General features: G+C 42.3%; 1 protein-coding gene across 2 annotated transcripts in view; it reads right to left on the bottom strand.

Moving 5' to 3' along the window:
* Nucleotides 1–8,720: 8,720 nt before the first annotated feature.
* GCA (grancalcin) overlaps nucleotides 8,721–19,269 on the bottom strand; it is an 87,866-nt gene continuing 77,317 nt past the window's right edge. For both annotated transcript variants that reach the window (XM_073634038.1, XM_073634039.1), the window contains exons 7-8: nucleotides 13,784–13,842; nucleotides 8,721–9,415 (exon numbers count right to left, since the gene is read on the bottom strand). In XM_073634038.1, coding sequence (XP_073490139.1) covers nucleotides 9,389–9,415; nucleotides 13,784–13,842 — 86 coding nt within the window. In that variant the 3' untranslated portion in view covers nucleotides 8,721–9,388. The remainder of the gene's footprint in view (nucleotides 9,416–13,783; nucleotides 13,843–19,269) is intronic.

Consider the following 19,269-nt stretch of genomic DNA (forward strand, 5'->3'; position numbering starts at 1 on the left):
TTCATCTGTACTTGTAGGAAAAAACAAGAATTCTACCTATATTATATTTCCAAGGGTGCTAACTCTTGGATTCACACCAGGAAACATAAGCCCTCCAGAGTCTATAATATATGACTCTGGAAGCTGGCTTCATTAATGAATGTAGAAATCACTGACCCGTGACTACGTCTTTTAAGAATGTGAGCTTCAATAGCCAAACCAGTTTGTAAGGTAGGATGGAATATTGGCCCCTGTGAGAGTAGGTCTGGCCGTAGTGGAAGGGACCATGGATCCTCCACCGCCATCTTTACGATTTCTGCATACCAGGACCTTCTAGGCCATGCTGGGGCTACAAGAATTACCAGCGTTCTTTCTAGCTTGATCCTGCAAAGAAGCCGTGGCAGCAACTGAATAGAGAAAAAAAAAACCTAACTCAGTGAAAACTGACCCCATGGGGTCTCCACGCATCTGTCTTGCATGCGAGTGGATCACTTGTCCTTGACAAAGTTGACCAACTACATGTTGACCCTGGACGCCAAAAAAGATCTACGTCCGGGATCCCCTCATCTTTGGCTTATAGCCAGAAAGATTTCGGGGTGAAGGGACGACTCCCGCGGGAACAACTGCTGGCGACCCCAGTAGTCCACCTGCCAATTCTCTATTCCCGGAATCAAGACTGCCAATAGGAAAGGAACATCCTTTTCCGATCCAAGCTAGAATATGGTCCACCACTCTCTGAGCAGCGTGACCCTTAGCGATTGATATAGACCACAGTTGTGGCATTGTTGGATTAGATCCTGACAGGACAATCCCGTAACCTGAATGTTCAGTGCTTCAGAGCCAGACGCGCTGCCCGAATCTCTAGGATGTTGACGGGCAAGGCTTTTTTCGGTCCTGGACAGTTGTCTTTTCCAGTACTGCTCCCCAACCTGAAAGGTTGGCATCTGTCATTACCACTTTCCAGGTAACTGGTATGAAGGTTTTTCCCTTCTGCAGATTCCCAGATACCAAGCACCAACTGAGGCTCTGGAACACCTTTGGGTACAGCCGCATTGGCAAATCTAGAGCTTGAACCGTTTTGTTCTAAGCAGACAGGATACTGTTTTCTAACAGTCTCGAATGGAACTGGGCATAGGGAACCGCTTCAAATGAAGCCACCATCTTTTCTAACAACCTCATGCAAAGGCGAATGGAGGGATCGCTTTTCAACCTGACCATCTGCACCAGCTCTTTTATGGCATTGATCTTTGCCTGTGGCAAGAACACCTTTTTCTGGGCTGTGTCTATGATCAGACCCAAGTACTCCAGCCTTTTCAGCGGTTTAAAGGAAGACTTCTCTAGTTTGACAATTCAACCCAGATTTTTCAGGTATTTGATTCTAATGCGCACGCTTTGCTTCAAACGAGCCACCGACTGGTCTATTAGCAATAAATCGTCTAGGGACGCCAAGACTGTAATGCCCTTTGTCCTTAACCTGGCTAGAGGTGGGGCCAGAACTCTTGTAAACACCCGGGGTGCTGGAGCTAGCCCGAAGGGCAAGGCTACAGACTGAAAATGCTGCTGTTCTCTACCTTGAACCGCAGAAACCCTTGGTAAAAGGGAAATATAGGGACATGCAGAAATGCATCCCTGATGTCGATAGACGCCAGAGGTACTCCTCCTTGTAGGATAGAAACCACTGACCTGATCGACTCCATGCAGAGCGGATCTTCAGGAACTAATTTAGATTCTTTAGATCTAGAATGGGTCAGACATCTCCATTAGGTTTTGGTACCGTAAATAGGTTTGAATAAAACCCCAAGCTCTTCTGTGGGGATTTGTATGATCACCCCGAGCCAGTAATCGGTTTAGTGCCCGAAACAGAGATTGCCATTTCCCTGGATCTTTGGGAACGTTTGACCTCAGAAAAACGAGACAGTGAAAACTCCCGAAATTCTGGTTTGTACCCTAGAGACACCATGGAGATGACCCATCTGTCCTGAATTTCCTCTTGCCAGACTTCTGAGTATTGCAGAAGTCCCCCCCCCCCACTCTGGGGGGGGGCATCCCTTCATAATGAGGCTTTAGAATTCTGTCTTACAGGTTTCCGCCCCGTGGCCACTGCCTAGAGGCGGATGTCCCTGGCACAGGAGAAAGAGTCCGCTTAAATGAAGGGCGTGTATTCTGGCAAAAGAGTACTTTCCCACTGAAAATCGTTTGGATGCATTTGTCCAAATCATCCCCAAATAGCCGATCCCCATGAAAGGAAAACCAGTCAGGAGCTTTTTGCATGGTGCTCTGGCTGACCACTTTAACCACAGGATTCTACGCATGTGTACTAGCACAAGCGAAAGGCGGGACACCTGGAGAATACAACCCCTGGCAAAAATGATGGATCACCAGTCCCTGAGGATGTTCCTTCAGTTGTTTATTGTTGTAGAAAAAAAAGCAGATCACAGACATGGCCAAAAACTAAAGGCATTTCAAATGGCAACTTTCTGGATTTAGGAAACACTAACAGAAATCAAGAAAAATAATTGTGGTGGCCAGTAACAGTTAGATTTATAGAACAAGCACAGGGAATAAATTATGGAATCACTCAACTCTGAGGAAAAAATTATGGAATCATGAAAAACAAACAAAATAACACTTCAACACATCACTAGTACTTTGTTGCTCCACCTCCGGCCTTAATAACTGCTTGCAGTCTCTGAGGCATTGACTTAATGAGTGATAAACAGTACTCTTCATCAATCTGGCTCCAGCCTTCTCTGATTGCTGTTGCCAAATCATCTTTGCAGGTTGGAGCCTTGTCATGGACAATTTTCTTTAACTTCCACCACAGATTTTCAATTGGATTGAGATCCGGACTGTTTGCAGGCCATGACATTGACCTTATGTGTCTTTCTTCAAGGAATTTTTTCACAGTTTTGGCTCTGTGGCAAGATGCATTATCATCTTGATAAATTATTTCATCATCCCCAAACATCCTTTCAATAGATGGGATAAGAAAAGTGTCCAAAATTTCAATGTAAACCTGTGCATTTATTGAAGATTTAATGACAGCCATCTCCCCAGTGCCTTTACCTGACATGCAGCCCCATATCATAATTGACTGTGGAAATTTGCATGTTTTCTTCAGACAGTCGTCTGCATAAATCTCATTGGAACGGCACCAAACAAAAGTTCCAGCATTATCACCTTGCCCAATGCAGATTCGAGATTCATCACTGAATATGACTTTCATCCAATCATCCACAGTCCACGATTGCCTTTCCTTAGCCCATTCTAACCTTGTTTTTTTGTGTTTAGGTGTAATAGATGGCTTTCTTTTAGCTTTTCTGTATGTAAATCCCATTTCCTTTAGGCGGTTTCTTACAGTTCGGTCACAGATGTTGACTCCAGTTTCCTCCCATTTGTTCCTCATTTGTTTTGTTGTACATTTTTTGTTTTCAAGGCATATTGCTTTACATTTTCTGTCTTGATGCTTTGATGTGTTCCTTGGTCTACCAATATGCTTGCCTTTACCACCTTCCCATGTTGTTTGTATTTGGTCCACGTTTTAGACACAGCCAACTGTGAACAACCATCATCTTGTGCAACACTGCGTGATGATTTACCCTCTTTACCTATATACCAACAAGCAGATTTAGTCTGATGCAGGTGTTAGTGTTTGTAATGAAAATTTACAGGGTGATTCCATAATTTATTCCCTGTGCTTGTTCTATAAATCTAACTGTTACTGGCCACTACAATTATTTTTCTTGATTTCTTTTAGTGTTTCTTAAAGCCAGAAAGTTGCCATTTGAAATGCCTTTAGTTTTTGGCCATGTCTGTGATCTGCTTTTTTTCTACAACAATAAACAATGAAGGAACATCCTCAGGGACTGGTGATGCCATACTTTTTGCCAGGGGTTGTAGAATCTTTAATGGAGTCTATGACAACTTAATGCTCTAGGCAGTTCGGCCAAATCCCAGGCTTGCTGTACAGGAATCTCTTTAAGGGCCTGTCTAAACTGGTCCTTTAGGGATTGACAGATGCCTATTGCAGCGACTGCGGACTGAGTAACCGCACCTGCTAAAGACAGGATTTTAACAGAAATTTCCAACCTTTTATCTGTTGGATCCTTAAGCATTGTCTGTGCATTGTCTACTGGACAAGTTAGACTTTTATTCACACTGGAAATCGCATCATCAACTATGGGTATATTCTATTTTTTTGGTGAATTTCTCAGAGAACTGAGAATCTCTTTGGAGGGAAAAAAAAATGCTTATCCAGGTGATTCCATTCAGCATAAATAAGCTGTTCTAGTAATGCATGGACAGAAAACGCATGCAAAAGGCTGTGAAGGTTTAAAGGAACCCAAGGAAGAGTCCAAACTTTCACCTGACTACATTAGGGGTAGCATGAAAGTGGAACGAACCATCTCCGTAAGAGATTGTACCAGCAATTTCTCAGACTGCGAGGCTAAAAAGGGTTCATCTACCGTTGTTTCCTCCACAGGAGTAATCGGTTTATCTTTCCTCCTGATCGCCTGAGGGTAACACCTCATCCTCTACCCACGATCCCCTTGCAAAGGGTCTAAGGTGGGGGAGGGGGATCTAACACGCTTCCTATCCATTTGGATGGATAATGTGATTAAAACCGCTAATCTTCCCTCTAGGCCCTGCAGGGAGGAGGAAAAGGCATCTTCAGTTATGTATATAGGGGCTGAGATGTGAGAAGCAGCTGCACCACCAATTTGTTCCAATGACTCACCCTGGCTTGCCCCAAATGGTATTTCAGGGGAGGATGCAGTGTGGAGGCACGGCTGGAGCGCCTGGGTACCTTTTATGAGGTTTTTGTGGTGTCTAGAGGAACTATTTAACTGCACAAATCGCTGAATAGTCTGACAGAATAATGCCGCTATACAAGTTCAGTCTAGTGCTGGGAAAAAAAAAAAAAAAAAAAGTCCTTCCATATTAGGAATGCGTTTTTGCACCCTCACATGCCCCACCGCTGCTGTGTCCTGAGTCTAGCCAGCTTGCTTTCTCCTTGCTGTACAGCCAAGAGACAGCTCCAAGTAATATCTCCTCTCTACGCTTGCACCGTGCATCCTCGTGGACGCTTATGTCCCACACACGGCGCTGCGCCTAGGCCCCACCCCCCTTGTTTGATTTTCAAATGTTCCCGTGCAGGCATCCTTCGGGTCCCGCAGACCCAATACGAGGGGGGGGGGGTAGAGGCAGAGCCCAAAGACAGCTGGCAGGGGAGTAAAACTTCTGGAGTCTAAACCTCTGCACCCCCCCACCAGCTGGGGGGGTATTACAAAAGGCGCCATAACAATTGTGATCCCTAACATTTCATGGTCCCACCGGGGGGGGGGGGTAGGGGGGTGCAGGATGGCAGATCTTTTACCTGCAAGAGGAATCCCCACTGTGCAAGCTGCTGCTGCCACATATGGACTGACACTGAGCTGAAGTGAAGACAACAGATAAGGTGTGTGCATATACTCCCTCTAGTGGAGGATTTAAGCATGACATTTTTTCCTTAAGGAAGAAAAATCATAGGTGGACTTTTTCAGTTCCTATGATTCTTCCCGTACCCTCGCTGCAGGATACTGCTGAAGTCAGACAGATCCAAACTTCACCCATCATGGTAGGCTGCGTTAAGCAAACCTTCAAGGACCGGGTCCCTTTTTATCAGGGTTCCACTCCCATGGACCTGTATAGCACCACTCAGGAAAAACTTTAGGTAATGTGAGCATGACCAAAAAGCCCTGGGTCCCAGCCCTGCAAATAGAGGCATTAGTCAAAACATCGTGCTTGGTATACGTGGCCCGGGTACCATCCACTTTGGCCTCAGTGGCGCTTTGGATGGATCCAGTCTATGGAGGCTATTTAAATCCAACATGGATCCCTCCTGGAGCTCCTCAGAGCACATCTTCACTCGTGATCAAAACCTTAGCCACTAGCGAAAAAAACTAAGGTGTTCCCAGTATGGGAGGGGTTATATAGGAAGGCAACTTCCTGTTTAGGTTGTGCCAGTGTCCATCACCTGAAGGTAGTAATCCACATAGTAATTACTATGGTGCTCGGTGTCCTGTGATGTATGATAAAGAAAGACCCTTTTGCTTGTATTGGTTATTAAAGTATTTACAAAGCATCCACACCCCAAGCTGTCATTATATTGTAAAAACTTTGGGCAGGAGGCGCAAAGAAGACTGACAGCACAAAATACTTGTCAATGCAGAATATTCAGTTTCTGCTGAGCCTGATATTAAAAAAAACCACGTGCTCTGCTTTTCATTCTTAGGCCACTTTCACACTGGGCGGATCTGTTTGACGGCATTCGCTCCGCTGATCCCCGCTGAGTAGGCAGATGACGGGTCCTCTCACTATGCAGCATGGAGACAGAGTCAAGCTGTCCTCTATGGGGAAATTGGATGAAAACGGACCGCCTGTCAGTTTTCATCTGAGCTGCCAGACTGATTGGGGGGAAAAAAAAAAAAAAAAAAAAAAAAAAAAGACCATCATCCGCCTGGATTTAGCAGCCAGGATCTGATCAGATAGCAGCAGACATGTCACCGCTGACATCCACCGCTTTATAGGGGTGAATGGAGGGTCCGATCAGGTCCGTCTGAAAAACCAATGGTCCATGTGAAAGGGGCCATATTTGTATTTAAGTCAAGATCACAAAATACATACTGTAAATCCCCCAGGATCAGGCGTTTATGGCATGCTCCATGCAGATAGACCTGTTTCAGGAATCTCTGGGCCACCCATGCCAGTTTATTTCAGAAGCAAAACAGAACTAGTATAGGGTTGGCACCCAATAAAACAGAATGCAGCAGTTTTTTCAAAATAGAAAACTGCTACAGAGCCTTGCTAGGTCAGACCTGGCATATGGTATGTGAGCGGTTAGCTTATGTAGAGATTACAATTCAGGAGCATAACCTGCAGCATTAGCAACCCTCCTCTTCCTTCCCACTCAGCTGAGTGGGATCAGAGCACGCAGCTCCAGCTGAAGTTTGTTCTGTGTCTGTCACAGGCATAAGGCTCCATTCACACTTGTGTGACTCCAAAGTTGTGCCGACTTTGGAGCAAAACTTTGGATGGGTGTAACGTGGATACGACTTTGACCAGTAATAACGAACAACTGTTGCACACAAGTTGCATTGTATAACATTCAGGTATGACTTTCATGCAACTTCTGAAGGTTAACATTGAAATCTATGGCCCTCAAGTTGCATGAAAGTCAGACCAAAGCATGAACTACTTTGAACATGCTGCAATTGCTGTATCATTGGAAAACATGGGGAACGACGTGTCATGAAACTTTAATGTCCAAAGTTGCACAAGTGTGAATGGAGCCTTAAACGGGAACAGATCACTTTTGTTAAATCAGAGCAGGATCTGTGCTGTTTTCATAGTTTAGAAGAGTGGTTCAGGCTTTTTGCCTGTGTCACTGTCAATCCAGCGTCATTTTTGAGACGGACGGTGCTTTTTTTTGGTGGCATTTATTCTCCACTGGGTTATTTTTTGGGTTACAAAAAAAAACAAAAAAAAAACAAAAAAAAACACCACACACACACAAATTTTTACTTTGTTCTTAAATTTTACAAATATCTTTGTAAAAACTTAATATATTCTGCTACATTTCTTTGGTAAAAAAAAAAGCCCAATTCAGTGTATATCATTTATAGAGTGTAAAAGTTAGTCTACAAACTATGGTAATATGTAAAACACAGTATATATTATACATGTGTGTTACTCACGGCCCATCTCATTTCTTGAGGCCCTAAAAACACCAGGACAATACAAATACCCCCCAGATGACCCCTTTTTGAAAAGTAGACAATCCAAGGCGGTTTCACAATTTTTCTATGACTGGCGTGGAAGTGATAAGGGACACCGATTGTTTACTTTTTTTTTTTTTTTTTACATACTGTCACCAGAGCAATACTGGACTGCTCTGGAGAGTTGATTTTTTTTTTTTTTTTTTTTTTTTAACACACACAATGATTGATGATGATGATCACTGTATAAGCAATCTTTTCTTTGTGACTGGCATCCATTCATATGCCACTGTGTACTATTCTGATAGCAATCATTGGCCACAGCTATCACATGGTACATGTTCACTGTAATTGGCCCTGTACCAGGTAATTACTGTGACCGATCAAAACAGTACACAATGGGTGACTATGAATAAAAGCCACTGTACTACTCATAGGAGATCACTGTCATTGTTCACAACGATCACATGGTACCAGGGCTGGTCTGGTACAATCATCTGTTCTAGATCACACCACTACGTGGCCCCTAGGGTGCCCATCTGAGAGGACATCATATTATGTCTACCCGGGAGAGCAGTGCTACTGCCTGGTCCTTTTTTTTTTTAATTCTATAATAGGCCAGGCGGGAGGTGTTAATCATATACACATCTGGATTTGGTTTTTAATTTGCACCATCAGAACCAAATTGATGGTATTTAGCAAGCATATCCTCTAGTACCAATTTAAGATAAGCACATCAATTTGTAAACTAGGCAAACTGGTACACGATTATTTGCCTGAATATATATACATATTTGTCCAGTTCATGGATTAACACAGTTCGCAAGACACAGCTCCATAACAAATGTGAATTGCAGAGTAAGTCAATTTGCAAATGCAAAAGATAAATGAAAATATGGCTCAAGCAATGTGAAGCACTTGTTATAGCCAATTTTTCTGACCTTCATACAAAGTTTTAAGTTTAAAATATACAAGGGAAACAAGTAGAGTTGTAGGTTTTTAATGAACTACAAAAATTACAGTTTATCAACATGGCATGCAATTTATGCAAGTGAACAAACATGTTCTGCATGAGTTCTCCCTTACCCACCCTACAGCTGTCAAAACAGGTGCAAGCTGCTTCTTGAAATGAGTGTTCAAGGTAACTGACAGATATCTCTCCACCTATTGATGTTTTCTGATCGGCGGCCTCTGCAGCTTTTTGTTGGACTTACTGGAGAAATAAGGGAAGCAGCCAATCACAAAGCAAGTAGGAGAGAAGTCTCATCAGCTGCCAAATTCAAATGCATTTTCACCTGTTTCAAGAGACAGTTGTACTGAAATCTACACTAAAAAAAAAAAAAAAAAAAAAGAAAAAAGAAAACACAAAAACAAGAAACTGGGACGAAAGGTGGATTTTAATAGATATATTTTTATATGAAAAAAGAAAGCTTGAACATATATTTTACAGCGATCTCTGTGTCCTATAATACAAATTAACTATCAATGTGTTGAGTCAGTGTACTGTGTATAAGGACCGACTTAAAATTGAAATATTAGGTTGTACAATAAGGTAGATTCACAGTGTGGTCACACTTGGTTCCCTCTTCGAACAGTTCACAGGATGATTTATAATGCCAGATTCTTCATAAACTTGACTGTAGTCCAGACATTTATATGGCCATTGTGTTCTGCAAAAACTATGCCAAAAAATAAAAAATTGTTATCAAGCCGTGTCTAAGCTTTGACAGAGGGTGCATCTGCAATTACGGTTTCCTTAACCACCCCGCAAAAGTTATAGGGCATCAAAAAGGTTATCAATGCTGGCCATACACACTTTGAATTCAGCTAACTGACCTTTCAATGGACAGAATGTCAAACTATTTGAGAATGCATATATAAAAAAAAAAAAAAAAAAAAAAAAGTAAACCCACCCATTTCAAACCGAATAGCAAATTCCAAATGATGCGGCATTACCCATGCACTGCAAGGGTTAAATGCCCGCTTGGGTCTAGGGGACCACAAAAAGCCCTTAACTTACCCGACCCCATACTTTTAAAGCCTCTCTGCAGCCTCTTCTCCCCCATGCTACAGCAGTTGCAAAGTCCTCTGACATCATCAAGTCCAATACAGAGCTCAGTCCTACACGGGATGAGAGGACCCAGAGGGATAGCTCAATATTAAAGCGTTGGGGAGCAGTGGAAAGCACAAGCTGCCAGGGGAGCAGAGATCAGGTAAATAAAACGTCTGTTGCCAGTCCCCTAGACCCAAACTTGTATTTAGCCCTTGTAGTTGAAAGGACAGCCCCACTGAAAGGGAGCATTTTTCCTTTTCTCTGGAGATGGCTGAAAAAGCAATCAGTTCACTGAATGAATCAATAAGTAGATAGCCAGAATGCATTAGTTCTCCAGGTATATCGTTATGCATTAAATTCAAATATAAAGAACAGCAATTGGATATGTAAGACAACTAGGCTGCAAGATAAGATCAAAGAGTATGAAATCGTTGGGGGTATCACAGTTGACAGTGGGCTTATAAAATCACATTAAATATAAAAAAAATTTATATATATATATATATATATATATATATATATATATATATATATATATATATATATATATATATATATATATATATACACACATACACACACATATACACAGAAAGAGTTCACAGCGCTTAATTTTCTCCACTTTTTTATGTTACAGCCTTACTCCAAAATGGATTGAATTCATTATTTTCCTCAAAATTCTACAAACAATACCCCATAATGACAACGTGAAAGAAGTTTGTTTGAAATCTTTGCAAACAAAAAAAAGAAAAACATTACATGTATACAAGTATTCACAGCCTTTGCCATATGACACTCAAAATTGAGCTAAGGTGCATCCTGTTTCCACTGATCCTCCTTGAGTGCCGGTTCACACAGGAGCGGCACGACACACTTCAGGGCGACTTGCAAAACGACTTCTGTATAGAAGTCAATGCAAATCGCCCCAAAAATAGTACAGGAACCTTTCTCTAAGTTGGAGCGACTTGCATCGCTCCTATTAGAACGGTTCCGTAGTACAGTCGCCCCTGTGTGAACCGGCACTGAGAGGTTTCTACAACTTGGAGTTCACCCGTGGTAAATTCAGTTGATTGGGACAATAAAGTCCCACATTTAACAGTGCATGTCAGAGCACAAACCAAGCCATGAAGTCCAAGGAATTGTCTTTAGGATTGCATCGTGGCACAGATCTGGGGATAGGTACAGAAAATTTTCTGCAGTATTGAAGGTCCTAATGAACACAGTGGGCTCCATCATCCGTAAATGTTAGAAGTTTGGAACCACCAGGACTCTTCCTAGAGTGGGCTGTCCAGCCAAACTGAGCAATCAGGGGAGAAGGGTCTTAGTCAGGGAGGTAACCAAGAACCAGATTATCGCTGACAGATTTCCAGTATTTCTCCGTGGGAGAGAGGAGAACCTTCCAGAAGAACCACCATCTCTACAGCACTCTACCATACAGGCCTGATTGGTGGAGATGCCAGACGGAAGGCACTCATCCGTAAAAGGCACATAACAGCCCATCTGGATTTTGTCAAAAAGGCACTTGAAGGACTGACCATGAGAAACAATTCTCTGGTCTGATGCAACAAAGATTGAACTCTTTAGCGTCAGATCAGGAGGAAACCAGGCACTGCTCATCACCTGGCCAATACCATCCCTACAGTAAAGTATGGTGGTGGCAGCATCGTCCTGTGGGCGATGTTTTTCAGGGGCAGGAACTGGGAGACTAGTCAGGAGCGAGGAAAAAAAAAATGAATGCAGCAATGTACAGAGACATCCTTGATGAAAACCTGCTCTAGAGCGCTCTGGACCTCAGACTGGGGCAAAGGTTCATCTTCCAACAGGACAACGACCTTAAGAACAGCACCAAGACAACAAAGGCATGGCTATGGGATAGCTCTGTGAATGTCCTTAAGTGGCCCAGCCAGAACCCAGACTTAAACACAGACTTAAACATCTCTGGAGAGATCTGAAAATGGCTGTGCACTGATGCTCCCCAAACAACCTGCTGAAGCTTGAGGGGTCCGTCAAAAAAAAAAAAAAAAAAAAAAAAAAGGGAGAAACTGGCCAAAAATAGGTGTGCCAAGCTTGTAGCATCATACTGAAAGACTTGAGACGAATTGGTGCCAAAAGGTGCTTCAAAGTATTGTGTAAAAGCTGTGAATACTTATGTACATGGGATTTTTTTTTTGGTTTATTTTTAATAAAATTTGCAAAGGATTTCAAACAAACTTCTTTCAGGTTGTCAATATGGGGTATTGTTTGTAGAAAATAACAAATTTAATCCATTTTGGAATAAAATGTGGAAAAGGCGCAGCGCTGTGAATGATGCAGATGCAGTGAGTACACACATATACAGGTGATACTCAAAAAATCAGAATATCGTGCAAAAGTTCATTTATTTCACTAATGCAACTTAAAAGGTGAAACTAATATAGGAGATAGACTCATTACATGCAAAGCAAGATAGATAAGCCATAATCATCAAAATTATGATAAAGCTGTGATTTGTCATAATTGTGATGATTATGGCTTACAGCTCATCAAAACCCCAAATCCACAATCCCACAAAAGGTGCAATATTCTAGGCTCAAAGTGTCCTACTCTAATCAGCTAATTAAGCCATAGCACCTGCAAGGGGTTCCTGAGCCTTTAAACGGTCTCTCAGTCTGGTTCAGTAGGTATCACAATCATGGGAAACACTGCTGACCTGACAGTTGAGCAGAAAACTATTACTGACACCCTCCATAAGGAGGGAAAGCCTCAAAAGGTAAATGCAAAAGAAGTTGGATGTTCCCAAAGTGCTGTATCAAAGCACAATAATAGAAAGTTATGTGGAAGGGAAAATTGTGGAAAAACAAGGTGAACAAGCAGCAGGGATGACCGCAGCCTGGAGAGAATTGTCAGGATAAGGCCATTCAAAAGTGTTGGGGACTTTCACAAGGAGTGGACTGAGGCTGGAATCAGTGCATCAAGAGCCACCACACACAGACGGATCCTGGACATGGACTTCAAATGTCGTAATCCTCTTGTCAAGCCACTCCTGAACAACAAACGTCAGAAGCGTCTTACCTGGGCTAAAGAAAAACAGACCTGGTCTGTTGCTCAGTGGTCCAAATTCCTCTTTTCTGATGAGAGCAAATTTTGCATCTCATTTGGAAACCAAGGACCCAGAGTATGGAGGAAGAATGGAGAGGCACACACTGCAAGATACTTGAAGTGTGTTGATTTGGGGAGCCAAGTCATCTGCTGGTGTTGGTCCACTGTACTTCAATAAGTCCAGGGTCAACGCAGCTGTCTACCAGGAGATTTATGAGCACTTCATGCTTCCTTCCGCAGACGAGCTCTATGGGGATCCAGCAGGACTTGGCACCTGCCCACACTGCCAAAACCACCACAACCTGGTTCAATGACCGTGGGATTACTGTGCTTGATTGACCAGAAAACTCGACTGACCTGACCCCATAGAGAATCTATGGGGCATTGCCAAGAGAAAGATGAGACATGAGACCGAACAATGCAGAAGAGCTGAAGGCCGCTATTAAAGCATCCTGGTCTTCCATAACACCTCAGCAGTGCCACAGGCTGATAGCTTCCATGCCAGGATGCATTGAGGCAGTAATTGCTGCAAAAGGTGCCCAAACCAAGTACATGCTTATACTTTTCAGAGGTCCGATATTGTTCTATGCACAATCCTGGTTTTATTGATTGCATGTAATATTCTAATTTTCTGAGATTGTGGATTTGGGGTTTTCATGAGCTACAAGCCATAATCACCACAATTATGACAAATCACGGCTTGCTTTGCATGAAATTAGTCTCTTATACTAGCTTCACCTTTTAAGTTGCATTAGTGAAATAAACGAACTTTTGCACGATATTCAAATTTTTCGAGTATCACCTGTATACATACAAAACACCAAACAATTGTATGCTGGGTACTGGATGTTAGGCGATAGCTAATACACAATTCTGCACATCAAACAAGATGTAATCTTTTGCTGAAGACACTTACATCGTCATACATGAAGTTGACTATTCCCTGCTGCATGCTGTCTCTTCGCCGAAAGATATCTGGCAAGAAAGAAGTTGATTAGTAAAAAGTATCTCAGATATCAGGCACAAAGAAAAATATTTAACCACTTCCATACCGGGCCTATTCTGGCACTCCTCTCCTACATGTAAAAATCTTTTTTGCTAGAAAATTACTCAAAACCTGATAATAACATTATTATTATTATTAATATTATATAAATATATATTTTAGCAGACATCCTAGGGAATAAAATGGCAGTTGTTGCAACTTTTTATGTCGCATGGTATTTGCACAACAAATTTTTCTTCAAATGTGTTTTTTTTGGAAAAAAAAAAAATTTCATAAAATTAACAAAACAGTAAAGTTAGCCCAATTTCTTTGAATAATGTGAAAGATGTTATGGCGAGTAAATAGATACCCAACATGTCACGCTTTAAAATTGCGCACACTCATGGAATGGCGCCAAACTTTGGTACTTAAAAATCTCCATAGGTGACTTTTTTTTTTTTTTTTTTTAACAGGTTACCAGTTTAGAGTTAGAGGAGGTCTAGCGCTAGAATTGCTGCTCACGCTCTAACACATGTGGCGATACCTCCCATGTGTGGTTTGAACCGCGTTTACATATGTGGGTGGGACTTGTGTGCGTTCACTTCTTAGAGCGTGTTACTGGGGCGTTTTAGAAAATATATATATATATATATATATATATATATATATATATATATATATATATATATATATATATATATATATATATATATATATATATATATATATATATATATATATATATATATATATATATATATATATATATATATATATATATATATATATATATACACACACACACACACTTTTTTTTTTAAATACTTTTATTCCTACTACAAGGAATGTAAACATCCCTAGTAATAGAAATAGTTTGTGACAGGTCCTCTTTATGGAGAGATGTGGGGTCAATAAGGCCCCACATCTCTCCTTCAGGCTGGAAAGCACGAGATCAAAAAAAATAAAAAAATTCATGATCTCACGATCGTGGCTTTGACAATTGCAGCCCGGACCCGACGTCATAACGCCGCGCCCGGGCCTCTGACTGTCATAGAGATGACTGGTGACCAACCTCTGACAGTCAGAGATGACTGGTCGTCAACCGGCGGCGGCCGATTCTTTCTCTGGGTCCCCGATGGCACGGGACAGCCCGGAGAAGCACTGGATGGCGGCGGGAGGGGATGTCCCCTCCCATCGCCTGTAAGAATGATCAGGCGGCGGATCTGCCGCTATGATCATTCTTATGGTGCACAGAATAGTCGTCTGAAAACGAGGATAGCTGAATGATGCCTGTAGCTGCAGGCATCATTCAAATATCCCCACTGAAAGTCAAGGATGTCATACTATGGCCTTGGGCTGGAAGTGCAGCATTAGGGCAAAAAGTGGAATTCATGCAAATCGCATAACACATGTGATGTGCATACATCCAAAAATGGTGTAATAAAGTGCAATAATTGGTGCAGTTTGAAATGAAATAAATCATAACATATGTGGAATGTAATATCACAAGTGCAAACAAAAAGAAAAGTTAATATGCAGCTGATTTTCATCAGAAGTCCCATGAAGAGGGGGTGTATTGGCAACGATGAAATGCTTGGCAGCGTAATACCCATCACCACAAATAAAATGCAGGCTTACCAGAAAGCCAGCGACCCCCCCCTTACTCATGGAGGTCACAAAGCGCTTTGTTGGCTCTGTGATCCACAGAAAAGATGTCCCGTTGTCTCTCCCCAGTAGCCTCAGAAGATACACGCCAGGAACGTCACAGCTGATCAGGGTGTGGCGTTTTAGAAAAGACGCAGAGCCGGAGTATAGAGAGACAAAGGGGGTTATTTACGAAAGGCAAATTCACTTTGCACTGAAACTTGGAAGTCACTGTAAATCTGAGGGGTAGATATGAAATGAGGGGAAGCTTTGCTGATTTTATCATCCAATCATGTGCAAGCTAAAACGTTGTTGATTTTCCTTGCATGTCCTCCTCGGATCTACAGCTACTGCACTTTGCACTTGTAGTGCAAAGTGGATTTGCCTTTAGTAAATAACCCCCAAAGACTCCACATAGTATAATATTGTCTCCTCTTTGCAGCTTATTATAAGCAGAGCATATACATAGGTTAGCAAAAGTTCAAGCCTGAGAGCATGTCTCAATCCAAACACTTCCTTAAAATCCAGACAGTGATCGCATATGCACAGTAGCTTGTGTACATAACCGCCCCGACAACCATCTCGTCACATGACATTAGGGGGCCGATCGTCATAAATGACGCGTATGCATATGCGATCACTGTCTGGATTTTAAGGGAGTTTGAAAGGAAGTGTTTGGATTGAGACATGCTCTCGGCTTGAACTTTTGCTATCCTGTGTATATGCACTGCTGCTAATAAACTGCAAAGAGGAGACAATATTATACTATGTGGAGTCTTTATGTATCTATACTCCGGCTCTGTGTCTTTTCTAAAACACCACGTCCTGATCAGCTGTGAAGTTCCTGGTGTGCATCTTCTGAGGCTACTGGGGAGAGGCGTCAGGTCATCTTTTCTGTGGATCACAGATCAAACAAAGCGCTTTGTGACCTCCCTGAATAAGGGGGGGGGGGTTTCTGGTAAGCCTTCATTTTATTTGTGGTGATGGGCATCACGCTGCCAAGCATTTGATCATCATTTCCAATACACCCCCTCTTCATGGGACGACTTCTGATGAAAATCAGCTGCATATGAACTTTTTTTGTTTGCACTTGTGATATTACATTGCACATATGTTATGTTTTATATCATTTCAAGCTGTACCAATTATTGCACTTTATTACACCATTTTTGGATGTATGCACATCACGTGTTGTGCGATTCGCATGAATTGCACTTTGCCCTAGTGCTGCACTTTTATTTAAACAAAAGTAAAAAACTATAGGCAAAGCTCCTTCCTCACTTTTTTTTTTTTAGATAAAATAAGTGTGTTTATTAAGACCTGTCAGATTCCCCCCATCATCTTTGTCCCATTGCAGAGATTTCACTTCCTGTCCCATAGCCAAAACAGGAAGTAAGGAAATCCCTGCAAATTAAAAGGGAATTCCTTGGGGACTCCCAGGTCACCAGCACTAGCGTCCCCATTGGTAGATTTCCCCTCTATTACTTTTCTGGGGACAACCCAAAATATTATATTACTTTTAATAACGGTAAATAGGACAATTAGAGAGGGCAAATCTCCCTCATGGGGGCACAGACAGCAATAAAAACCTGACAGGTGTTCTAATCCTTCACTATCTAAAAGACTTGGACCAATATAACTATGCATATACCATACCTGTGGGATCCAGAAGCTCAAAATCACTGCAAAGGTTACTGCTACTCCAGTGATCTCTACTTGCTTTTGGCTCCCTTGCTGAGTTGGCTGCTCTTCTGCTCACTGAAAATCATGAGGCCGGCTACTTCGCACAGGCACCAGAGATATGCTTTGCATAAGTTGAAGAAAACGCAAAGCTGCTTTGATTGGACGAGGTAGATTTGTGACTTTACGCTCTCCATCACATTCAGAGAACACTTTTGCATATATTTGGAAGTGCAAAGCATCCTCTGAATTGCACCCGTGCCCAGCAGCTGACTTCCAGTGTTCACAATGCGGCAGGGCAGCTGCTCCACCCGGAAGCTAGTGGAGTCTACTAAAGCAATTTCTAGTTTCTAGAGGGGTCTCACAGGTATGGTATATACATAGTTAATTGGTCCAAGCTGTAACTTTGTAAAAATATTCATACCTGCAATGCATCTTTAATTACTTGCCGACCAGCAACTTACCTGGTCTGTTGCTGGACAAGTGATAATACCGAGATGATTTTATTTTTGTATCAAAAAAGTGATGCTGCATTTAGTATAAGTGCATTGACCATTAAGTTCTTCTTCCCCCCAGGAAAATCTCACAAATGCCTGTCGATCTTGCCAGTGAAGCCCAAATAATGCAGCTTCCTGTGAAGGGGTGACAACACTGCTGCACTGCTCCTGAATTCAGAGCAGCGTTGCCACCCTCATGCAGGCTGTGCCTACTTCACAACATTGGGATGAGGCAGAAGTGAAAACGCTGCACCCACCACTAATTTACAAGCATGTAGCTTGTCCACCTGCCCACACCTAGTCATGCCCACTGCTTTCTGGATTGGCAGCACTGCTTCTGAAAGCTGCGAATTGTGAGCTGCAGTGTCTGGAAGGGGGTGTGCGAGATACAAATAGAGCAGGATTGTTCTCAGCCTGGGAGGGTAAAATACGTTTTTGTTTTTAAATTTACAGAGTACTATACATCACATAGTAACTTGATTTGGGACCTGTTTAGACCATCATAATTTACCAACTGTTGAGACAATATATCAGCCACACAAGGAAAGCATTGATGCGAGATACCAGCTATTATCTTAGTACATGGTACAATCAGATACTTTGTGGTTCCTGCTGCTAGACAGGACCTTTACAAATTTAAAATGGTGGAGATGTTCATCTCAGAGGGATCTTCCTGAATTGAGCTACACTGGAGATCAATATTAGAGAACCATCTACAATTTCCTAAATTTCAAGGTCACTGATTAGTCTTATTTGAAAGTGTAAATGAGCAGTTTTGTCAAGCAGATTTCATAAGTTACATATGTTTTGAAGCACAGAATAAAAAACTTCAATGGAGATTTTAAAAACATAAAATTAGAGAACACTTTCAGATCCCTCCCATTTATTGGCGTTACCGTATTTTTTGCTCCATAAGACGCACCTGACCATAGGACGCACCTAGGTATTAGAGGAGGAAAACAAGAAAATAAAAAAAAAAATTTCTGAACCAAAAATAGTGTACTAAAATATTTTCCAGTGCCCATGAGATGCAGAGTGGCCATTGCCACAGAAAATGCAGAGTGGCCATTGCCACAGAAAATGCAGAGTGGCCATTGCCACAGAAAATGCAGAGTGGACATTGCCACAGAAAATGCAGCCTTACCTGATGTTATCCCTTCCACCTAACAGAAGACAGAGCAGCCGAATGCTCTGTTTTCTGTCTCAGGAACCAGCCGGAAGATCGCCCACACCCTGCGGGGGCTTTGGAAGTCTGTCCCCCACTCTCCTGCCTCTCTTCCGGCGGCGACGGCGGGAGGCGATGCGAGCGGTGGCAGGGGGCGGTGCCAGTGGCGGCAGGGGGCGGTGCCTGTTATTCCCACCATAAGACGCAGGGACATTTTCCCCCATATTTCTGGGGGGAAAAAAAAGTGCATCTTATAGTCCGAAAAATAAGGTAATCTGGCACCTTGTGCTAATTTCTTTCATTATCTGACAAACCCTATTTAACTGGCAACCTAACTTTACAGCTTCACTGACTTTGCAAGATGGTGAGCCGTTCTAAAGTGACCGAAACCCTCCGGCAGCTGGTTGTCCAGATTAAGGCCAAAGGGATGA

This window comes from Aquarana catesbeiana, linkage group LG06 (genome assembly GCF_042186555.1).
Source record: "Aquarana catesbeiana isolate 2022-GZ linkage group LG06, ASM4218655v1, whole genome shotgun sequence".
Lineage (NCBI taxonomy): Eukaryota > Metazoa > Chordata > Amphibia > Anura > Ranidae > Aquarana > Aquarana catesbeiana.